Consider the following 26,114-nt stretch of genomic DNA (forward strand, 5'->3'; position numbering starts at 1 on the left):
GTAGTAATAGACGGGAAATCATTGAGTAAAACAGAAGTAATGTCAGGTGTTCCCCAAGGAAGTGTTATAGGCCCTCTGTTGTTCCTGATCTATATTAACAACCTAGGGGACAATCTGAGTAGCCGTCTTAGATTGTTTGCAGGTGATGCTGTCATTTACCGTCTTGTAAAGTCGCCAGGTGATCAAAACAACTTGCAAAATGATTTAGATAAGATATCTTTATGGTGCGTAAAGTGGCAATTCTCCCTGAATAAGGAAAAGTGTGAAGTTATACGCATGAGTACTAAAAGAAATCAGCTAAATTTCGATTACATGATAAGTCACACAAATCTGAAGACTGTAAATTCAACTAAATACTTAGGGATTACAATTACAAATAACCTAAATTGGAACGATCACATAGATAATATTGTGGGTAGAGCAAACCAAAGACTGTGATTCATTGGCAGAACACTTAGAAGGTGCAACAGGTCTACTAAAGAGACTGCTTACACCACGCTTGTCTGCCCTAATCTGGAGTATTGCTGTGTGGTGTGAGATCTACATCAGGTGGGACTGACGAATGACATCGAAAAAGTACAAAGAAGGGCAGCTCATTTTGTATCATCGCGAAATAGGAGAGATAGTGTCACAGACATGATATGTGAATTGGAGTGGCAATCATTAAAACAAAGGCGTTTTTCGTTGCGACGGGATCTTCTCATGAAATTTCAATCACCAGTTTTCTCCTCCGATTGCGAAAACATTCTGTTGGCAACCACCTACATAGGGAGAAATGATCATCACAATAAAATAAGAGAAATCAGGGCTCCCACAGAAAAATTTAAGTGCTCGTTTTTCCCGGCGTGCCACTCGAGAGTGGAATGGTAGAGAGACAGCTGGAAGATGGTTCATTGAACCCTCTGCCAGGTACTTTATTGTGAATAGCAGAGTAATCATGTAGATGTAGATGAAGAAGCAAAGATAAATCTGAAAGCTCACGTAGAGCATCGTATCCAATTGCTAAATTTATAACAAACTCAGAAGCAGTGAAAGTTTTGCAAAGGCTTGCATATTTAGACCTTTCTCTGGAATCCCTGTATTTATCAGCAGCAGCTTCCATGAAATGGTTGATAAGTTGTGTACAGTTATTGCAAACAGATTTCACAGTTCTAGCACGTAAGGTAACCAATCTGATGGTAAATATTTTCCCAACTTTATTTAGTTTTTTGCCAAGATCTTCTGCACATTCTCTTAGCTGAGCTTCAATTTTAGACAACATGCTACAGACAGAATACAGTTTACCAAAGAAAAAATGGAAATTAGTAACATCTTCAACCTCATCTCTTGTGTCTTGTATTGCTAGTTTGAGTCTGTGGATAGCACAGTGCCAAACAGTCAAGTGAGGAAACATGTTCTGTAATGCCTCAGCAGCTCCATTTCTCTCTCCTAATATTGCTAAGGCTCCATTACTTGCAAATCCAATAAAGTTACCTTTTAGGTAAGAATGAGGAAAATCATAAAAACTCAGGTTCTGCAAAATGGTATCCTCAATTGAACTGGTTTTCGTGTCTGACATAGTCCATACCAATTCAAGCAGACTAAGAAAAAATCTTACCTTCATATTCTCAGGTGTTATTGAATTTAGCATACGTTAAAATTAAAGACTAAGATGGCTACAGTGACACTGCACATACCATTTTGAAGATGCGAATTTTGGAAAATTTTAAAATGCTGTACTCTGGATCAGTTCTAGTTTTTTTTAAGATAATTGCTTTAGTATTACAAATAAATCCTCCATTTGGATGTATCTGTCAAAGTTTTTTACTATAGTGTTCTGAACTTTTTTTATGATTTATGGAAAAAAAACTTCAAAAATATCAATCCATAAAATTTAATTTTTTTTTTTTCTGTTGATTAGCACCATATAGTTCTACATTCCTTGAAAAGGAGAGTTTGCACTTTTAGGTTGAACAGGTTTTATAAACAACTGAAATTTTTGCCACACACAAAACCTGTTTTATTACCACATTATCTCATAACAGGCTCATAAAAATCAAAAACTAACCTTATTTAACATAATCTTAGTTTTGAAAGATGAGTAAGAGACACATTTTTTCAAGCATTCAAGTGGTTCTAAAATGTATGTGAGAAGTCCAAAGACTTAAAGGTTTCAATTTATACAACTTATATGCCTTCTGTTTTGCACTGAAATTAGCCAGTCAATGAACAAAAATGTGTGCCACTGCTTCAGTATCTTCCTTTGATATAGAGTGATGCCCTCTGTTGAACCAATAGGAACTGGAGAACTTATAATTTTCAAAACATTGTGAACAGGAACTGAGCACTGATCACATTGTTGCTGTCCTTCAGCTGGAAACCTATATCCAGCAGCTGGTCCATGTGGTAGCATAAGGTTCACTACAATTTCATTTAACTCATAACTGGTGTCTACAATCTCAGCAATCCACCAGTCAGTCATACACACATGCCACAAACATCCCCCTTCTCAGGTGGTGAATCTGAATATTATCCTGCGGTTTCTGAGGTGTTGGCCGAACAAACGAAATTTCTTCTTTCTTTCTCTTTAAAGTGCATGCAATATGAGTTGGCCCACTTTACGTCCAAAAATGTGTCTTCTGAACTCCTTTCACAGTAGTAGTTTGTTTGGACCATTCTTCCTTTTTCTGCTCATAATTCTCCAATTTCCTTCATGTGTAAGATTTCACGACTCTCGTAAAATCCTCAGCATTCTGAATTGCAGCTGTATTGGGTCTGGAAAGATTGTGTTGTAGCATGGTGCTTCAGCAGGCCTCCTACACCATCGAAAGGCCCCTTCTTGTGACCAGTAGCACTGTATACCCAGTCAGTTGGCACAAGCAACTTACTCAATTCAAACAGTTGGTAACTGTTTTTAAAATGACTAAGAGCACCATCAGAAATAATGATCATCTTCTGCGCCCCTGTTTGGAGTCAAAGAATTTTGCGCATTGCTAGCAAAGCGTGTGCCGAGTCATGTCCTGTGTCATGACCTATAACTGCAACACTTGTGGTCTTGTTTTGAAAATATGTCACTCCTGTAAAAACTGAAACCTGGTCATTACTCCAATGATACCCTTGTACTTCTCGTAGGAGAGTTACAGACCAATTCTCAGCAAAATAACAGTGAAGCACTAAACATAGTTCTTCAGCCTGTACACACTCTTTCACTTCTGCAATGTGGTGGTGTTGCAATTTCTTCAGATGCTGGTGTGTTACTGCTTTCACTGATCATTTACCAAGTTCATCAATGAAACTGTCAAAGGTAACAGTTTTCTTAATAAGTATATTTTCCTCCCATGTCGGATATGTAATTTCTGCAGAGTTATCTGCTTCTCTTCCAGGCCGAGAGTCTGTAAAAATGGTCCTTCATTTCCAGGGCAGGCACCACATTCTTGAAACAAACAAGTTTCTTGTTTTGTGTCACAGACTACTAATGACTTCACACACCCAACCAAGGTGTCATATGAAACGTGCCCTAGTAAGTTCTTCAAAGTTACCACACAATGTTCAAAATTCACACAGTACACACATAAATTGCAGAAGTTTCTGTAGTACTGTGAGTCGTGTACCTGTTCACTTTCACAACTTTTTGATCTTCAACTGTTACAGTTATAGTGTCTTTTTTGTTGACACTGTGGCAAGAACAGTCCCATTTATCTTCCATATAAAATAACTGCTCTATTTGAACTTGAGCTGCTTTTACAGGATGACCATAACAGGGATCTGGTCTTCCAAAGACTCCTTTTACAGACCTCAGATTTCTTGAGTTGTCTATCATGTACTTTGATACTGATGGTCATGGTTCAAAATTGTTTTCTTTGAAAATGTCTCTGGAATAATAGTTAAAACTTGCACCTTTTCACTGTAGGATGCACAGTATTCAACAGCTGAATTGATAATTGTGAAAAATTCCTGGCGAGAGGTGCAAGAGTGCTTTGGTTCATTTTCTTATGAAGATGGAATTTCTACTTTGAAGAGTGTGGTGTTAGTTTTGCTGTAGTGTATTCATCCATAGCTTTAGTAATTTCTCTGCACTTTCTTGATGCGTAGAGCTTATGACTCGACTTCACTGACCACTGTTTCTTAACAGGACTAACACCTACCTCTGTAGTTGATTGATTCAGGGTATGTAATATTTTCTCTGTTAATGCAAAATCTGCATCATCTGCACCATGGTAACCTTCACCTTGTTCAGATACTATCATTGTTGTTATTCTCTCAAAACATTTAGAACACAAAAAGTCCTCACTGGAAACACCTTCACTTTGAAATAGAGTCTGTTTTTTTGTTTGTCCTGTATATCACTCTTTCATGGATATGCAAATAGTCGCACACTTCACTCTCCTGTGGCCCCTGTCAGAAGACATTTCAAACAATCCTTTTCATAAAACACACTGCAATTGCATCAACTGGATGGTCTCAGATTTCTTAGAAGCCTCTTCAGTAAACAAATTAGCACTGAGTAACTACAATAGAGAAACTTGCAATGAACAACCACGACAAAGAAACTGACAAAAAACTACAACAAAGTATAAGAAGTATCTCCAATGATGGAAGTGAAAAGAAATAACTGCAACAAAGAAAGTGATCAGAAATAACTGCAACAAAGACAATATAAATAAATATTGTAACAAAGAAATTAAAAGGACCAGCTTCTGTGAAGATATACTGTACCCTTGAAAGTTAAAAAAAAAATGATTTTTTAAAATGAAACTTGCCGAACTTAAAAGTGGAAGCTCTCCTTTACATAGAATATTGTACTACATGGTACTAATCAACAGAAAAAATCTAACTTTTCTGGATTGGCTTTTTTGAAGAAAAAAATTTCTGTAAATTACAATAAAAATTCAAAAGGCGACAGTAAAACAACTTTAACAGATATGTCCAAATGGAGGATACCATTGTAATCATAAAGCAATTATCTTTCAAGTAAAAAAAAAACTCTAACAAAATATCTAGGACTATTACAGACATAAAGCATTTTAAAACATTTTCTGAAATTCACATCTTCAAAATGGTGTTCTCGCAGTGTCATCTTTGGAGGCCTGTATCTCGGGGCAGGAATTTGTTTGGAGAAAACAAAAAATAAATGTTTCTTATGTACTCCTGAATTTTAACATACGCTAAATTCAATAACATCCGAGACTATGAAGGTAACCCCCCTGCTTGAAGTGATACAGATCATGCTGTCTTTAAGTTCAGTGAGATCCCAAAAAATGAATTACAGTGTTTTCTGACATGGCACATCACAAACACAACACACAAATTACTGCAAGTAGTGGCTTGTCTACGATAACACGTATTCTAATATTACTTTGTATGAGGTGATAAGCTATTATTCTCTTTCTCATTTCTGTAGCAATATGATCAGTAATCTTGTACAACTGAACTTGGAATGTAAGACTTTTCCCATATTCAGACCATTAAGTTCCTGGACATGAATGTCTATTGGAAAATCAGTTAATGGTCTTCCTAGCTTTGCCTCTTTATATGCTGTTCTAATCAGTATACTTGTAGTCTCACACTGATTAACTAACATTGTATCTACTCCTCTTTCTAAAATTTTTCTCCCAGCCCTAGCCTTAGTCTGCTCTGCACTTTTATGACTCATTGATTTTTTATGTTCATGTATTTTCTTTTTTCAAACCATTTTTCCGCATTTCTTTTGTATATTCAAAATAAGTAACTCCCCATCAACTCGCTTTTTACTAGGGTCATTCAATATTTAAAGAGCCAAATTGGTCTGGAGAAAAAAGTGTTTATTTAAAAAAAATTATTTTTCTACTTTTCTACATAATCCCCGTGAACATTTATGCACTTGTTCCAACGGACTACAAGCTTTTTTATTCCAGCTGCAAAGAACTCTTTATCTTGATGTTTTGAACCAATTTCCCACAAACTTTTTCACATCCTCGTTGTCCTGGAACCTCTTCCCACGTAATGCCTCCTTCAGTGCACTAAACAAATGGAAATCATTAGGTGCTAAATCAGGACCGTAAGGGGGATGAGGCAGTACTTCACAGCCCATTTTGTCAATGGTGTCACAGGTTAGTTGAGCAATATGAGGATGTGCATTGTCTTGCTGGAGAATCACACCTCTCCTCTGAGATCTGCGACATCTCCCTCTCACAGCTGGCTTCACTTTGTTTAAAAGCAAATCTGAGTAGTATTGGCTGTTCATTGTATGCTGCTGTTCAAGATAATCGCAAGAAACTGGACCTTCAGCATCCAAAAACACTGTCAACATGACTTCCTGCTGATGCTTTGAATTTTTTCTTGACAGGTGAGTTGGTATACTTCCACTCCATGCTTTGTCTTTTTGTTTCTGGCTCATAATAGAGAACCCAAGTTTCATCACAAGTTAAAATTTTGTTCTCTTTCATAACGTTCTGTTAGCTCTGTGCACACTCTCAACCTCGTTACCTTGTGTAGCTGCATAAACTCCTTAGCCCATCTTGCACATGTTTTGCAGTACTTCAGCTTGTTACAGATAATGTTATAAACTGTACCAGTACTAACTTGAACCTTATCAACTATCATTTCCACAGTCATATGGCTGTCGGCACAAATAATATCATCAGTTCGACTTTCAAGTGAGGGAGTTGAAACTGCAACTGGTTGGCCAGAACGCTGTTAGTCAGTCACTGAGTCACGATCATTTTTGAACTGCTCTACCCACTTGTAAAAATTTGCACGATTCATACAACCTTCACCATAAACTTTAGACATTCTGCAGTATATATTCACTGGTTTCTTGCCTTCAGCAAGTAAAAAACAAATAACAGAATGTTGTTTAACTAATGTGGACGTTTCAAGTGGACTCGCCATCCTTAAATGTATTTTTGAGGTTATAAACAAAATGATGTTGATACATAAACTGCCCAGGGCTCATCTCAGTGATGCCAACTTAAAACTACAAAAGTACCAAACTTGCCCTACCAACAGTTTTTTCCTGAGACCAATTTGTCTCTTTAATTACTGAATGACTCGTGTAGCTGGCTTTAATCCTGAATCTCGCTTTTGTCCCAAACCATGCCTGCTAGCTTCAGCACAATACGAACACCACAGCTTTTTGTTTTTTATTACTTGCCAGCTGTTTTCAGTCTTAAAGTAACTGTACTGAGATTCCGACCAACTTTCTGGCCCCCCTGTGGGTCCGGGGGTTAGAACAGGCACGAGATATTCCTGACTTTTGTAAGAGGCAACTAAAAGGAGTCTCACATGTTTCGGCCTTTATGTGATGGTCCCCTGTATAGTTTGACCTCCATTCTTCCAAATATTTCCAAAGAGCGAGCCAGTTGCAAAAAGGCACCTTACATGGGGCATCGTGTCTATTATGCGCTGAGACCTCTCGCATCCTTCATCGGCATGGATCTGCACTTCCGCCTGTTCTCCAGTCGTTGGGTGGGGTCACCCTCCTGGGTGCATTTTCCTCCACCCATTGTGCAGTATCACTTTGTGGGCTGGTGTTGCTAACGGACTTCTTTGCACCTGATATCCAGCGTGGTAGCAAGTCCATTGTGGTGGGGCCGCCTTGTACCCTGCTGGTTGTAGTCCCCTGACCACACAGCGATGCCTGCACCGTTAACTCCCCACATATGCCAAGGAGTAGATACCCGTCACTCTGGGACATCGGGACTCACGGCAATGGCCATCCTGCCAGGTGGCCTTTGCTGTGGTGGGGTGGTGCCTGTGGGGTACCCCCCTGGCATCAGGGTGGATGACATGCTATGAAGTGTAGTACGTTATCTTTTGCTGGCGGTCAAACACCAGCAGTCTCTAAGTGGTCAAGGTCTAACTTAAGTGCTAAGAAATACCCCGAATCATTCCTCCCTCTGGCCACACCGTGAGAGGAACACCAGGCTAAGGATGGCAGCGAAGCTTATTCATCCCGGTACCTCGTATGTACGAGAGTTGATGGTGAATCTTTCTTGTCAATGAAACCTCAGTTTTTTGTGGAGCATTTAGAGGACAAGTTTGGGAAGATGGGGGGCTTGTCCAAAATGCGATCAAGGTCGGTCTTGATCAAAATAGCATCCTCTGCCCAATCAAGGGCACTACTCGCCTGTGACAAGCTGGGGGATGTTTCTGTTTCCATCACGCCCCATAAGAGCTTAAATAAGGTCCAGGGTATCATATTTCACCAGGGACCATCTTTTGCAGCCTGAAGATGAGCTGCATGCCAATTTAGAGTGGCGAGGTGTCCATTTCATTCGGCACATCCGCCAGGGTCCAAGGGCTAATCAGGTTGCCACCAGTGCCTTCATCTTGGCCTTCAAGGGTGACACATTACCCGAGAAGGTCAAGGTGATGGTCTACCGCTGTGACATAAAGCCATATATCCCTCCCCCGATGCGGTGCTTTAAGTGCTGGAATTCAGCCATATATGTCTTCCCACTGTACTTCCAGCGTCACCTGTCAGGATTGTGGATGCCCTTCACATCCCAATACTCCCTGTGCTCCACCTCCCATTCGCCTTGCTTGCCAGACTGTAGGATTCTCCAGAAAGAAAGAAAAATAATGGAATACAACACCCTGGACCGACTACACTGAGACCAAGAGAAAGTATGAGAGGCTACATACTGTGCATATGACATCAACCTATGCTGCTGCTACAACATCTGTTCTACCATCTTCCGTTCCGCCGCGTTCAGTTGGCTCTGAGCCGTCAGACTCCACCTGCCCCCTTGGTGGTGGTGGTAGTGGTGGTGGTGGTGGTGGTGGGGGGGGGGGGGGGTTACTTCCCTCCTGTTGCTCCTGCACAACCTACTACAGGAGCCCCCCCCCAACCGTCAGTGACATCAGTCCCCACTTTTCAGACGGAGAAGCGAAAGTCTTCTTCGGCTCCTCTTGGCAGGAAGGGATCCTTCGGGTCACTCCCTTCCCATGTTCCTACCAGTGGCAAAACTGACACCCACCCGTCGCTGAAGCAACCACTGGTAGCTGGTCATAGGGATTCAGGGTCCTCCTCAGTCCCTGAGACTGAAGAAGTGAAGCCCTCCCAGCCTGACAAACCTAAGGACCAGCGAGAGAAACCTAAAAAGAAAAAGACCCCCAAGAACCAAGGCACTGCGCTGGCACCCAAACCACCATTACCTACAAGCTTTGTGTCTGAGGATGAGGTGGAGATTCTGGTGTCCGCTGAGGACCTAGATGTTGCTGGGCCCTCAGACACAATGGATGTCGATTGCACAGGTACTCATCTGGTGGCAGCAGGTGACCCTGAGGCATAGACTGCCTCATTGAGTGTTTCATGCTTTCCCAGTCTCATGATCATGTAATCCTCCAGTGGAATTGTGGCTGTTTTTTCCACTACCTGGCTGAGCTACGGCAACTGTTAAGCTTTACACCTGCTTTCTGCATTGCCCTCCAGGAAACCTGGTTCCCAGCAATGCGGACCCCTGCCCTCCACGGCTATAAGGAATATTACAGGAACTGTAGCGACTATAATAAGTGTGTCAGGTGGAGTTTGCATCTATGTCCTGAACTCAGTATGTAGTGAACCTGTGCCCACTTTAAACCTCTCTTGAAGCTGTGGCTGTCAGGATAAAGACGACACAGGAAATAACTGTCTACAATGTATATCTTCCTCCAGATGGTGCAGTACCCCTGAACTTATTGGCTGCACTGATTGATCAACTCCCTAAACCTTTCCTACTTTTGGGAGATTTTAATGCGCATAACCCCTTGTGGGGTGGTGCGATGCTTACTAGCCAAGGTACGGTGGTCGAAAATTTACTGTCTCAACGCAGCCTCTGCCTCTTAAATACAGGTGCCCCACACATTTCAGTGTGGCACATGGCACATATTTGGCTATTGATCACTCGGTTTGCAGTCCTGGCCTTCTCCCGTCTATCTACTGGAGAGCACATGACAACCTGTGTGGTAGTGACCACTTCCCCATCTTCCTGTCACTCCCCTGGTGTCATGCCGATGGATGCCTACCCAGATGGGCTTTAAACAAGGCAGTCTGGGAAGCCTACACTTTTGCTGTCACTGTTGAATCTCCCCCACATGGTGCCATCGATGTTGTCATTGAGTAGGTCACTACAACGGTCGTTTCTGAGGTGGAAAATGCCATTCCTCGTTCTTTTGGCCCCCCCCCCCCTCCCCCCTGGCAAAAGACAGTCCCTTGGTGGTCACTGGAAGTCGCTGAGGCAATTAAAGAGCATCAGTGACCTCTACAGCAACATAAGCAGCACCCTTCCCTAGAGCACCTAATAACCTTTAAGCGGCTCCGTGCCTGCATTCACCAGCTTCAAAATCCACTTGATGTGGATAGCTACCAGCCCATCAGCCTCACCAACTTTCTTTGTAAGCTGCTGGAACATATGGTGTGTCGACGTTTGGGTTGGGTCCTGGAGTCACGTGGCCTACTGGCTGCATGTCAGGACAGCTTCCGGCAGGGTCACTCTACCACTGATAATCTTGTGTGCCTCGAGTCAGCCACCTGAACAGCTTTTTCTAGATGCCAACATCTGGTTGCTGTCTCTTTTGATTTACGTAAAGCATACAACACGACCTGCCGACATCATATCCTTGCCGCATTGTCTGAGTGGGGTCTCCAGGGCCCGCTACCAATTTTTGTCCAAAACTTCCTGTCACTCCGTACTTTCCGTGTCCAAGTCGGTGCATCCCATAGCCCCCCCCCCCAACCCCACCCTCCCCGCCCGTATTCAGGAGAATAGTGTGCCTCAGGGCTCCGTATTGAGTATGTCTCTATTTTTAGTGGCTATTAATGGTCTAGCAGCAACTGTAGGGCCGTCGGTCTCACCTTCTCTGTTTGCAGATGACTTCTGCATTTCGTACTACTCCTCCAGTACTAGTGTTGCTGAGTGGCGCCTACAGGGAGCCATTCACAAGGCGCAGTCATAGGCTCTAGCCCACAACTTCCAGTTTTCAGCTGGGAAGTCATGTATCGTGCATTTCTCTCAGCGTTGCAACATTCACCCAGAATCAGAACTTTACCCAATGACAATCCACTCACTGTAGTGGAGACATATTGATTCTTAGGACTGGTTTTTGATGCCCGATTGACTTGGGTACCTCACCTTTGTCAGCTTAAGCGGAAGTGCTGGCCAAACAGGCTAAGCGGTTTTGCTTCTGGAGATGGGCATCTCCGAAACTGACCTGCGTTCTATCTTACACCGCAGGGTTTTTTGGCTTTGGTAGACAGAATGGCATAACAGTACACACAACAAACTGCGTGTCATTAAGGAGACTATGAATGTGTGGAAGTCTTCCATGCGGTCCTCTCGCAGGGAATCAGTTGTCCTATGCCTGTTCCGTATTGGCCATATGTGACTAACGCGTAGTTACCTCCTCCGTAGCAAGGACCCACCTCAGTGTCGCTGTGGCTCACAAATCACGGTTGTCCACCTCTTGCTGGACGCTCACTTCTAGCTTCTCTGCAGCAGACTTTTAACGTTCCCAGCACCCTATCTTCGGCATTGGGTGACAATGCCTCAACAGCAGCTTTAGTTTTACATTTTATTTGTTAGGGTGGGTTTTATCATTTGATATAAGTTTCAGCGCAAGTCCTTTGCCCCTCTGTGTCCACCCTAGTGCTTTTAGGGTGGAGGTCTTGATGTGTTGCAGTGTTGCTGGCTGCTCCTTTTTATTCTCATGGTCAGCCAGTCATGGTAAACTGCTCTATTGTTTTGATCTCTTCTACATGTTTCTTGTGTCTCTCTGTGATTTTCTAGTCCGATTTTGGCCATTTTAGTGTTTGTTGTCCTTCTGTCATTCTTGTGGTTTTCTCCTTTCTTCCAGCTGTGTGTTGTTTGTCTCGATTATTTTACTCCGACCGTTGTGGAATTATTTTAAGCAAGTGGAACCAAGGGTCCGATAACCTGGCAGTGTTTGCCCCCCCACCCCACCCCCACCCCTCCCCACTCACTTAAACCATCCAACCAGCCAGGGATAATCTAGAATCACTGAACTTACTTGAACAGAAATAATAATTGAATTAAAGCCTACATTCTTAAGTTCCTCCTCAAAATCTTTGTCCTTTGAGATGATAGTTCTTTTCAAAGGACTTGATTGGTCACAGTTAGCACTGTTCTCTTCAACTTCTCTGTTATCTGGAGTTTTTCATTTGCCATTATTTAACCAGTGAAGCAAGCTCATTATTATTTGAAATTACAAATTACAATGAGTCTCTCTCTCTCTCTCTCTCTCTCTCTCTCTCTCTCTGTATCTATATATCTCTCCCCACACACATACACAAACAGTACCTAACAAAACAGACTCAAATTAAACAATGGCACAGTATGGCTCTCAAAACGCACACCCAAACATTTGCTGTAAAAAGAAGCAAAGCTGACAGTGTTGCCAACAACTCAGCATATATTATATATCTGGCCAGTCGAAGAAGCATTAGTCAGAGAGAATAATATTCAATTCCATTTTTGTTTTGAGTTGTGCCACAAGATAACCCTGAACAAGTAAATAATCAATAATCATCTCCAATTTTTCTTTCTGAAATCCATTTGACAATTTACAGTTTGACTATTTTTTATATTTTTAAAAAGGAAGTATAACTGGTACACTTATGACGAGTGTTGGTTTTAGGATAGTACACCATACCGGCCCAACTACAGCACTACGCTTTCCATTATATGTTTCAATGGTTGTATGTTGTCATTAATTAAAAATATATCTGTATATTCATCATAAGTTCCTTAATTGGAAGCACAGGAGACTTTTTTTAGGATGAGTACACAGTTCAGCTCCAAGATTAAACTGACTTCGAGCCTGTGAACAAATTTATATAGAATTATTTTGCTCAGGTCTGTCATATCTTTGATTTTGACGCACTTGTCAGTTTGCTGACATACATTGTTCCTGTGAATACACTCGCTGAAAGATGTAATAACTCTCTAAAGAAATAGTTTTGAAACAGTTTTTAACATTTTGATGAGAAAGAGAGAGAATCAGAAACCAAACATGTGAAATTTATCTGGACTATAGATAAAGACTTCCGGGCAGATACTATATCTCACCTCCACAATCTTATCACTGGAAAGTAAATGTTTGCAGATTATGAAAATGTGTGATAAACTGAGTTATTGGGAAACTGGTGGTGTGGGGAAGAGAATTAGGAAATGATTATGTAGCATAATTGACAGATCAAGCATCAATTTTCAGTGAGACAAAGATAAATATTTTTGTAACTATTTTTGAGTTTTGGAATAAAAGTTTCCTCAATGAATAAGATAGTTTTGGAGATTATGTCTGATATTATTTATATCACTACCTATATGGAACACTGTTTGGTCCCACTTGTAACAACTACACTGATGAAAAAAATATTGCAACACCCAAGAATAATTAATTTAGAGTAATTAAATTTTGGGGATACGTTTGTCTAGGTAATATATTTAAGAGATTAACATTGCAAGATCACTGTTTAATGTAAGCACAAGGTCAGCCATTGCAAATGTGAAATGCTAGAACATTAATACCCATTGTAACCATCAGAATGTTGAATTCAAGGTTGCAGATGTGCATGGCATTGTGTTGTACAGGTGCTGGATGTTAATTTGTGGGCTGGAGTACTGTGCCTGTTGCACTTGGTCGGTCAATACAGGGACGGTTAATATTGGTTATGGATGACACGGTAGTTGTCGTCCGATGATGTCACATACGTGCTCAACTGGAGACAGATGTAGTGATCGAGCAGGCCAGAGCAACATGTTGACACTCTGTAGAGCATGGTGGGTTACAACAGTGGAATGTGGGTGGGCAATATCCTTTTGGAAAACACCACCTTGGAATGCTGTTCATGAATGGCAGCACAACAGGTTGAATCACCAGACTGACTTACAAATTTGCAATCAGGGTGCATGGGATAACCACAAGAGTGCTCTTGGTGTCATACATAATCACACTCTAGACCATAACTACACAGGTCCAGTGTGTCTAGCATGCAAGCAAGGTTGGTTGCAGGCCCTCTGCTGGCCTCCTCCTAACCAACACATGATCATCTCTGGCTCTGAGACAGAACCAGATTTCATTAGAAAACACAAAAGACCTCCACCTTGTCCCCCAATGAGCTCTTGCTTGACACCATTGAAGTTGCAAATGGTGGTGGTTTGAGGTCAATGAATGTGCACTACAAGGGAGACTGGCTCAGAGCTGTCCTCGAAGTAACCAGTTTGTAACAGTACGTGGTGTCACTGTAGTGCCAACTGCTGCTCAGATTGCTGCTGCAGATTCAGTAGGATGCACCAGAACTGTACACTGAACACAAAGATCCTCTCAGTAGTGCTAATGACAGTACATTGTCATGACCACTGCTGCCAGCAGTCACGTACAGTGACTACATTCCTGCTACTTCTTTTTTCAGTATTGGTAAAGGAACATCCGGCTTCGCATAACCCAACCACATGATGTCATTAAAACTCAGTGAGGTGTTGGTAGTGGCTTCTTTGTCGCCTAACAGTCATTCTTGACTAAGATCAGTTCACCACATTCCATTTCAAATGTAACTAATGCTCATGACTGTTACAGCGTGTATTTAAAGCAAACCTGATTTGCATCCTCATAGTGGTGTTGCTAGCCCAACTCTTCTATGACTCACCCGAAATTGGAATATACATCATCTTTCAGATGTAGAAACACATGTTCCAACTTAAGTTTATATAGCACAACTCCTTCTTGACATGATTTTTTTTTTCCCTCAGAATATTTACTGTAGGTTACAGTAGTAGTAAAACAGTGTATGTACCTGGAATGAGGCACAATTTAGCATTTTTAGAATTCCTCAAGTCATTTCCACCCTTGACACCTGTTATCATTTATATTCCACTATTGGCAAATTTAGGCTATTTTAGGCATTTTGAAGTGGTAGTTGACATGCATGATGATAAAATATCAACTTGTCCAGCCACCAGCATATGCTGGGCAACATGCTGTTCAGAGTCACTCCTCATGTCAACTACAGGCTTCTTATGATGATGATAATTCTTTAATGGATAAGGACTTTTAATTTCTTCTGTGGTTTATGTTGTGACCATGTATCGCCATACCCTAGATGCAAAATTGTAGTCTGGCTAGGAACAAAATGAATCCAAATTAATCTCCATGCAGTTAATTCTCCTCCTATCCTCATAGTAGGGTAGGCAGAGCCTTTTCACCAACAGGAAGTAGAACCAGAAATATTTTGGATGTAGAATGCTGAATTTCATTTGTGGATAAAAGTTTGCAATTTTTTGAAACAAATGGTCCCAATAAATCAATGTTCAAACATATGGTCAATCTCTGGCTGCGTTTTCTTCTTTCAGTACATCTATAATGATAATTTCTTCTGATAAGCTTTTTCAGAATATAAGCATTTAAATAACTGTCTCCATTAACTTTCATGCTACAAACTCCATTAATTAGATTAGTGTTCAAACTGAAACACAGTCAGTGGTAACATGCACACCAAGAATTGCAAGTGTACACACACAAATTTCACTTCAGTATTTGCCGTTGAGAGATTAAACTGACTGCAATAAACCAGTAGCATTCACAGTTAGGTTCTATCTGTCCAAGTTAAATGCCATTAATAGTTCAACTTTAGATCACTTAGCTCAAAATTCACATAAACTGAATTTGAAACTTTTTGTGATAATTCTTGTTGCAGCCTGCCAAGTAGAAAGTGATTATTAATAGAGTTAAAGTTCCTAATATTCTGCTAAAGGTCTAATATGTGAATTCAGAGATACTCCTATCACTTCAGATGTGCAAAACCTTTGTCTTTATCATTCATTTAAAACTTTCCTAGACTTAATCTGAACTCTAAGAAACTCCATTAAAGTTGGATGATAAATCGTCCTTTGAATGTAAGTCCCAAAATGTTATATAGATCTGTATTAAATTATCAGTTACTTTTGAGCCATCACAATATTACATATTGTTTATTGAACACCAACAATTGACTTTACACACATACCTGGCAAACACAAATTTTAATGTTCCCAGCTTGGTATCAGATACAACAGTGAGTCAAAATTCATCATCTCATTTTATTAACAAGAAATTTTAATGCTCAATATATAGGTCTCAACAATGTCTTCATGTCAGCTGTAGCCCTATGGTTCTTGTGTGTACTCTAAATAGTGCCCAGTACACCCACTGCCACGTCATCAGCACAGCACCAAAACACCCTGTCCGGACTTGTTTTTAGAACATGAAACAAACAACAGACGTAGGTTTTTCAACACAATTCATTTAAAATTTATAATACAAAATTATGACACATGTTTATACTTTCCTTGTGCTGATCAGCAGAACATACTAGCATTTGCCACAGTTATTTGGTAAAAAACAGTTTAAAAGTGGTAGAATAAATGAGAACACTGCCTAGTGTGAGTTAATGTAATAATATGTCATAGCAGTGGCAGCTTTGAAACCAGTAATAAAATCAGCAACAGCAACCACTTTGAGGCATTTTTTTGTGTCAACTCGAAAGTCAATGCATAAACTAGTGGTCCTAATTTTCTAGGTCTAATATTGTTCTCCTTTGCTGGTACTAAGTCAATTCCATTTTTGTCTCTCTTTTTTGCAGAAACTTACAGAGAAGTATGAAACTAACAAAGAACGGTTCATGTACCTTAATGACATGATTCTTATAGAGAAACAAGAAAATGGCAACTATGCAACAGATGCTCTGCTTTGGCTGAGAAGGTAATACCTAATGCTACCAGCAACTTGGCAAAGGTTTATGTATCATATGAGAAATATCATATGAGATATCATACGAGAAATAAACAATTTTCTGCTTTTAATTTTTTTAAATTATTCTGTTGTTACAATTGTGTCCACTGATTACACTATTTCAGATTACACTCACTTTTTTAGTTCAAATCATGACACTAAGTGAGAGTGGCAAGCCCGATTTAAAAAGTACGAGTCAGCAGGCACAACCATTCAAGCTGCCTCTTTTGCTGCAACTATGCAGATCCCCTGAAGGTCTGTAGGTTTTTAAATGTGTCACATATTGCAATATTGGATCCTCTGAAAAGTTTTAGAATCACATAGGAGAATGTGACCCTGTCAATAAGGTACTGTCACTTGAACCTTACTAACTGTACCACAGTTGCATTATACAAGTTTTAGTTGTCTGGTATACTATAAAAACAGTATTAGTGGTCGACACAAACTTGATTTTGTATGAGGAAAAGTTAGAATGCAAAATGACATTCTTTCAAACTGAATTTAGGAGATGGGTAAGTAGTTCAGGATGACAGAACCTATTAAACTTTTCCAGTTGACGTATTCAGGTCAATACAAAAGAACCAAGGACCATGCCATTTGTGGGGAGGCTAGCGTGCCTCAGTGATGCAGATAACTGTACCGTAGGTGCAACCACAACAGAGGGGTATCTGTTGAGAGGACAGACAAACGTGTGGTTTCTGAAAACGGGCAGCAGCCTTTTCAGTAGTTGCAGGGGCAACAGTCTGGATGAGTGACTGATCTGGCATGGTACATTAACCAAAACAGTCTTGCTGTGCTGGTACTGCGAGCAGCTGAAAGCAAGAGGAACTACAGCCATAATTTTTCCCGAGGGCATGCACTTTACTGTGTGGTTAAATGATGATGGTGTCCTCTTGGGTAGAATATTCTGGAGGTAAAATAGTCCCATAGTCCCTCATTTCGATCTATGGAGAATACTCAGGAGGACATTGTTATCAGGAGAAACAAAACTGGCATTCTACATATCGGAGTTTGGAATGTCAGATCCCTTAATTGGGCAGGTAGGTTAGAATATTTGAAAAGGGAAATGGATAGGTTAAAGTTAGATATAGTGGGAATTAGTGAAGTTTGGTGGCAGGAGGAACAAAGCTTCCGGTCAGGTGAATACAGGGTTATAAATACAAAATCAAATAATGGTAATGCAGGAGTAGGTTTAATAATGAATAAAAAATACAAACGAGGATAAGCTAGTACGAACAGCGTACTGAATGCATTATTGTAGCCAAGATAGACACGAAGCTCACATCTACCACAGTAGTACAAGTTAATATGCCAACTAGCTCTGCAGATGATGAAGAGATTAAGGAAATCTATGATGCAATAAAAGAAATTATTCAGATAGTTCAGGGAGACCAAAAATTTAATAGTCATGGGGGACCGGGATTCAACTGTAGCAAAAGGAAGAGAAGGAAAAAATAGTAGGTGAATATGGACTGGGGGTAAGGAATGAAAGAGGAAACCGCCTGGTAGAATTTTGCACAGAGCATAACGTAATCATAGCTAACACTTAGTTTAAGAATCCTGAAGGTTGTATACATGGAAGAGGCCTGGAGACACTGAAACATTTCAGATAGATTATATAATGGTAAGACAGAGATTTAGGAACCAGGTTATAAATTGTAAGACATTTCCAGGGTCAGATGTGGATTCTGACAAAAATTTATTGGTTATGAACTGTAGATTAAAACTGAAGAAACTGCAAAAAGTTATGAATTTAAGGAGATGGGACCTGGATAAACTGAAAGAACCAGATGTTGTAGAGAGTTTCAGAGTGAGCATTAGGGAACGACTGACAAGAACAGGGGAAAGAAATACAGTAGAAGAAAAATGTATAGCTTTGGGAGATGAAATAGTGAAGGCAGCAGAGGATCAAGTAGGTAAAAAGACAAGGGCTAGTAGAAATCCTTGGGTAACAGAAGAAATATTGAATTTAATTGATGAAAGAGAAAATATAAAAGTGCAGTAAATGAAGCAGGCAAAAAGGAATACAAACGGCTCAAAAATGAGATCAACAGGAAGTGCAAAACTGCTAAGCAGGGATGGCTTGAGGACAAATGTAAGGATGTAGAGGCATGTATCACTAGGGGTAAGATAGATACTGCCCACAGGAAAATTAAAGAGACCTTTGGAGAAAAGAGAATCACCTGTGTGAATATCACGAGCTCAGATGAAAAACCAGTCCTGAGCAAAGAAGGAAAAGCAAAAAGTGGGAAGAAATATATAGAGGGTCCATACAAGGGTGATGTACTTGAGGGCAATATTATTGAAATGGAAGAGGTCATGGATGAAGATGAAATGGGAGATATGATACTGCGTGAAGAATTTAACAGAGTGCTGAAAGACAGAAGTCGAAACAAGGTCCCAGGAGTAGACAACTTCCCATTAGAATTACTGATAGCCTAGAGAGAGACAGCCATGACAAGACTCTTACATCTGATGAGCAAGATGTATGAGACGAAATACCCTCAGACTTCAAGAAGAATATAATAATTCCAATTCCAAAGAAAGCAGGTGTTGACAGATGTGAAAATTACCAAACTATCAATTTAATAAGTCATGGGTGCAAAATACTAACATGAATTGTTTACAAATGAATGGAAAATGTGGTAGAAGCCAGAGAAATGCAGGAATATGTGAGGCAATACTGATCCTACGACTTATCTTAGAAGATAGATTAAGGAAAGGCAAATCTATGTTACTAGCATTTGTAGACTTAGAAAAAGCTTTTGACAATGTTGGTTGGAATACTCTCTCTCAAATTCTGAAGGTGGCAGATGTAAGACACCGGGAGTGAAAGGCTGTTTATAATTTGTGCAGTTATGAGAGTCGAGAAGCATGAAAGGAAGTGAGACTTGAGTTGTAGCCTATCCCCGATTTTATTCAATCTGTGTACTGAGCAAGCAGTAAAGGAAACAAAAGAAAAATTTGGAGTAGGAATGAAAGTGCACAGAGAAGAAATAAAAACTTTGAGGTTTGCTGATGAAATTGTAATTCTGTCAGATACAACAAAGGACCTGGTAGAGCAGCTGAACGGAATGGACAGTGTCTTGAAAGGAGGATTTGAGATGAACATCAACAAAAGCGAAACGAGGATAATGGAATGTAGTTGAATTAAATCAAGTGATGCCGAGGGAATCAGATTAGGAAATGACACACTTAAAGTAGTAAATTAGTTTTGCTATCTGGGAGCAAAATAACTTATGTTGGTCGAAGTAGAGAGGAAATAAAATACAGACTGGCTATGGCAAGGAAAGTGCTTCTGAAGAGGAGAATTTTGTTAACCTAAAGTGTAGATTTAAGTGTCAGGAAGTCTCTTCTGAAACTATTTGTACATAGTGTAGCCATGTACGGAAGTGAAACATAGACGATAAATGGTGTGGACAAAAAGAAAATAGAAGCTTTCGAAATTTGGTGCTACAGAAGAATGCTGAAGATTAGATGGGTAAGTCATGTACTAATGAGGAGGTACTGAATAGAATTGGTGAGAAGAGAGGAATTTGTGGCACAAATTGACTAGAAGAAGGCATCGGTTGGTAGGAAACGTTCTGAGTACTCAAGGGATCACCAATTTAGTATTGGAGGGAAGCCGGGAGAGTAAATATCATAAAGGGAGGCCAAGAGATGAACACAGAAAGCAGATTCAGAAGGATGTGGGTTGCAGTTGTTATTCAGAGATAATGAGGCCTGCACAGGATAGAGTAGCATGGAGAGCTGCATCAAACCAGTCTCTGAACTGAAGATCACAACAACAAGAAGTAAAATCCTGGTGGACAGCTAGTATTGTAGTTATACAAACATAAAAGACGATGCAATGTTTGCAACAGAGTTGGTATATGACATGGCTTCTTTCACAAGTGACCCAGCCTCCTATGAGACATGATAAGCCTGTGACAGGGCTGCAGTAGGCAGTGCTCGGTGGGTGGACTGGGCAGGTGGACTGGGCAGGTCTTGTATCTTGGTCTACCACAGGGATATGATCGATGTGGCGAGGAGTTTGGATTAGGGGTGGCATAGGGTGGACGAGGATGTTGTATAGATTGGGTGGGCAACAGAACATCACTTTAGGTGGAGTGGAAAGAGTCATGGATGGGGTGTTCCTCATTTCAGGACATAATGAGAGATAATGAAAGCACTGACAAAGTACATGGTTCAATTGTTCTATTCCAGGGTGATGAGAAAAGAACTCTTTTTGTAACTGATTCTTTGGGTGATGGGAGACAGGAGGGGGAGGGCGATATGGCACAGGAAATCTGCCTGTGGACTAGGTTTGGTTGGTAGTGCACTACAGATATGCCACTGTGGGTAGCTAGGTTGTATGGGAGGGATTTTTGGTGTGGAAGGGATGGTAGCTGTCAAAATACAGGTACTGTTGGAGGTTAGTGGGTTTAATGTGGACAGAGGTGTGGATGGAGCTAAAGGAGATGTGGCATGTTTGATTGAGGAGGACTAGCTGAAGGTGACGGCAGAAATGATGTTGAGGTGGTGTAGGAATGAGGACTGGGTGTCTTGGCCCTGAACCCAGTTCATGAAGATATCATCAACGCAAAGGGCACTGCGCTGATTGAAATCCATCGCCAATTGACGGAAGTGTATGGTGAGTCGTGCATGGATGTCAAAAATGTTTGTAAGTAGTGTAGAGAGTTTGCAGCTGGTCGGACCGAAATTCACGATGAACAAAGGAGTGGGAGACCGTCAATTTCGGAGGTGACACTGTTGAAGGTTGAGCAAAGCACGTGTGAAGATAGGCGGATCACCCTGGATGATCTCTGCCCGTTGGTTACTGAGGTTTCCCGAAGCACCGCTCACAGAATTTTAACGGAAACATTGAACTACTGGAAGGTGTGCGCAAGATGAGTGCCACACATGCTGACTGAGGACCACATGCGGCAACGAGTTGATGCTTCCCGCACATTTCTTCACTGCCTTGCAGTTCAACAGGACAACTTACTGGACTAAGTGGTCATACCACTTTACACCTGAGACCAAAGCAACAATCACGCCAGTGGCGGCATCCTTCTTTGCCAAAGCTGCCGAAATTCAAACAAACACAGTCTGCCAGTGAAGTCATGACAACCATTTTTTGGGATTGGAAATGGGTATTGTTGCTCGACTTTATGCCCACTGGGACCACAATTAATGCTGACAGGTACTGTGAGACTCTGAAAAAACTCAAATGAGCAATTCAGAATCGGAGAAGAGGAATGTTGAGCAAAGGTGTACACATTCTCCATGACAACGCTCGCTCACACATCACTCAGCAAACAGTTGCTATCCTGCAACAGTTTCAGTGGAACATAATTACCCACCCACACTATAATCCTGACTTGGCGCCCAGTGGCTATCGCCTGTTCCCTAGGTTAAAGGAACGTTTCGCTGGAAAGCGATTCAGCTCCGATGAAGAGGTTCATAACTGTCTGAACAGCACGGTGGTGAGCTGGTATGACATGGACATACAAAAACTGCCACAGCGTCTACAAAAATGAATCGACAGAAATGGGGATTATGTCGAAAAATAGCTAAATGTTCAAGGTGTAAATTGATGTAAACCATTATAGAAATAAACAGTTCTATGTACTTATAAAAAAATAGGAGACCTTACTTTTGGGATTACCCTCACAGGTTTGACTGATGCATGATGCTCCACTTAGCATCTGAATGCTTCGGGTAAGAGGCTACTTGTACTTCTAATTGTTGAAATTTGTTGAATCATCAGTCCTCTGACCAAGTGGTTCATTATGGCCTCTGATGATTATCGTCTCTTCTACCAGCATCTTCATCTCAGAGTAGCACTTGCACCTTGTCTCCTCAATTATTTGTGGGATGTATTCCAATCTCTGTCTTCCCCTGCAGTTCTACGCTCTACAGCTTCCTGTAGTACTGTGGAAGTTATTCCCTGATGTCATAACAGGTGTGCATTTATCCTGTCCCCACTTCCTATCAGTGTTTTCCACATGCTCCTCTCTTCACTAATTCTAAAGAGAACAACTTCATTTCGTATTTGACCAGACCACCACTTAATTTTCAACATACTTCTATAGCACCACATTAGCACCACATTTCAAACACTTAGATTCCCTCCTTTTCCAGTTTTCCCACAGTCCACAATTCACTACCATATATTGGTTTGTTCCAAAAATACATTCTCAGAAATTTCTTTCATAGGTTATGATCAATGTTTGGTACCAGCTGTCTTCTCTTGGCCAGGAATGCCCTCTGTCACCTGTGCTTCCTGCTTTTTGTTGTCCAGCTTGCTTAATCTATTATGTTTTATTTCATTTCCAAGGTAAGAGATTTCCGTAACTTCATCTACTTCCAGGTCCCCACTCTTGTGTTAAGTTTATCGCTAATTTGATTTCTACTATTCCTCTTTAGTATTTCCTCAATTTACTCTCAATCCATACTCTGTGTTCTTTTCCTTTCAACAGGTCCTGTAATTCTTCTTCACTTCTATCAAGGATAGTAATTTCATCAGTGAATCTTATCATTGATATCCTTTCACCCTGAATTTTAATCCCACTCTTGAACCTATCTTTTATTTCTGCCACTGCTCCTCTGATACAGAGTATGAACAATAGGGCCAAAAGACTACCCCTGTCTTACACCCTTTTTAATGTGAGCTTCATTCTTGGTCTTCCATTCCTACTGTTCTTTCTGGGTTCTTGTACAAATTACATATTATCTGCCTTTCCCCATAATTTACTGCTATTTTTCTTAGAATTTTGAACATCTTGTGCAATTTTACATTGTATACAGCTTTTCCAGGTAAACAAATCGTATGAATGTGTCTTGATCTTCCTTTCTTCTTACTTCCATTATCAGTCACAAAGTTAAGACTGCCTCTCTGGTGTCCTTACCTTTTCGAAAGCAAACTGGCTGTAATTTAACAGATCCTCAGTTTCGTTTTCAATTCTTCTGTATATTATTCTTATTGGCAACTTGGATGCATGAACTGTTAAGCTGACTGTATGATAGTTCTTGCACTTATGTGTCTTTGCTGTATTCGGGACTGTGTGGATGAAATTTTTCTAACTTATAGATCATATGCACCAACTTGCAGTTGCTTGGTTGCCATATCTCCCAATGATTTCAGAAATTCTGAAGGAATGTTGTCTATTGTGTCTACCTTATTTTATCATAGGTCTTCCAAATTTCTATTAAACTCATCCCCTTTTTTTCTCCATCTCCCCCTTCTACAACTAATTACTGTAGTTACTGACAGGTGATAAAGTTAGTAACAGGTGATAAAGTTAGTAACTATTATCAGTATAATATGCACTGCTTATTTTTGCACTTCTGGTTGTTTCACTGTGAATAACAAAACAATAATAATAATAAAAAATAATAATGTCCCAATTGTAACTGAAGTGTACCTTTATCATTGCACACAACATTCTCTTGATGTGTTAAATATTGGATCTTAATGTCCACTACAGTATATTTGTATAACAGTAAAGTTGTAATAATGTTCTTTCAAGTCATAATTATAAGGAAGAAGTTTTTTAAACATGCGGCTTTTAAAACAACTTGACAAATTCTGGCTGCCTTAACTTTCCACAGTAAATTTACAGTTTTGTCTTATTGCCAACAGAGGTGGAATTACAGCCAGAGTGAGACACTTTTTACAACTTCAATAATTTTGTATTTAATAGTACGTATCAAGTTTTTACAACTCGGTTAAGTTTCCTTCTACACAACATTACATCAAAGTAAGTGTCAAAATATTAAGTATTCTACTTCTATAGAAATTATCCTACACATGTCTTTCTTCAGACATTTTTTCTACTTAGCCAATGCTATGCGCAACTGTCTTAAAACATTTTTGAATCAAGTGTTTAAAGAGTATGAGGTTTATATTTGAAAATTATCTCCAGAAATTTAGCTGCTCAAGTGTATAGCTGTATAGTACACGAAATATTATATAATGCTCGTGGTCTTGCGGTAGCATTCTCGCTTCCCGCGCACGAGGTCCCGGGTTCGATTCCCGGCGGGGCCAGGGATTTTCTCTGCCTCATGATGACTGGGTGTTGTGTGTCTTTCATCATTAATTCATCCCCATCGACACGCAAGTCGCCAAAGTGGCATCAACTCGAAAGACTTGCACCAGGCGAACAGTCTACCCGACGGGAGGCCCTAGCCACACGGCATTTCCATTTATATAATGCCTGTGAAAGAAACTTTCCTCTGCTGCACCTCCCACTCCCAACTGTAAGCGAAGGAATGATATGTTGATGTGTTATAGTTGACCCTCATAAATTATGCAGGATATTGTTGAAAATGAAAGCTAATGTTTAGAATGATTCATTTTGTAGTCCATGAAACATTATAATGCCTCTGAGAGAAAATTATCTTTTCTATGGGTCAGCTCTAAGTGAAGGAACAGTGTCCCCATGACACTGTGTTTCTCTGTCGGGTAGCAGCAGCAGAATTGTTAAAAAAAATAAAGGTTCATAATGGATTGGATTGGATTGGATTGGATTAGATTAGATTAGATTAGATTAGATTAGATTAGATTAGAAGTTGTTCCATAGATCATAAATACGACACTTCGTAGTGATGTGGAATGTGTCAGGTTAATAAAAGGTGTCTATACAAGATATTACATTACACAAAATATTACATGACACTTTTTTTGTGGGGGTTGGGGAAATTGCCCCCTTACTATATCCAAAAATTCATCTAATGAGTAGAAGGAGTTGCCATTAAGAAATTATTTTAATTTCCTTTTAAATGCTATATGGCTATCTGTCAGACTTTTGATGCTATTATGTAAGTGACCAAAGACTTTTGTGGCAGCATAATTCATCCCCTTCTGACCAAAGTTAGATTTAATCTTGAGTAGTGAAGATCATCCTTTCTCCTCGTGTTGTAGCCATGTACACTGCTATTACTTTTGAATTTTTTCGGATTGTTAATAACATATTTCATAAATGAATATATATATTGTGAGGCTACAGTGAAGATCTCTAGCTCTTTAAATAAGTGTCTGCAGGATGATCTTGGATGAGCTCCAGCAATTATTCTGATTACACGCTTTTGTGCAATGAACACTCTTTTACTCAATGATGAGTTGCCCCAGAATATGATGTCATACAAAAGCAGAGAATAAAAATAGGTGTGGTAAGCTAATTTACTGAGATGTATATCGCCAAAATTTGCAATGACCCTAATAGCATAAGTAGCGGAACTCAAACGTTTCAGCAGATCTTCAGTGTGTTTTTTCCAGTTCAACCCCTCATCAATGCATACACCTAGAAATTTTGAATATTCTACTGTAGGTACCAATTTCTGATCGAAGTCTATATTTATTAATGGTGTCATTCCATTTACTGTGTGGAACTGTGTGTACTGTG

The 26,114-nt window shown here is 40.2% G+C and overlaps 1 protein-coding gene across 1 annotated transcript in view; it reads left to right on the forward strand.

Moving 5' to 3' along the window:
* LOC126251633 (glycolipid transfer protein) overlaps positions 1-26,114 on the forward strand; it is an 80,946-nt gene that overhangs the window by 10,279 nt on the left and 44,553 nt on the right. The window contains exon 3 of the mRNA XM_049952182.1: positions 16,577-16,695. Coding sequence (XP_049808139.1) covers positions 16,577-16,695 — 119 coding nt within the window. The remainder of the gene's footprint in view (positions 1-16,576; positions 16,696-26,114) is intronic.

The sequence above is a fragment of the Schistocerca nitens genome, chromosome 1 (genome assembly GCF_023898315.1).
Source record: "Schistocerca nitens isolate TAMUIC-IGC-003100 chromosome 1, iqSchNite1.1, whole genome shotgun sequence".
NCBI lineage: Eukaryota > Metazoa > Arthropoda > Insecta > Orthoptera > Acrididae > Schistocerca > Schistocerca nitens.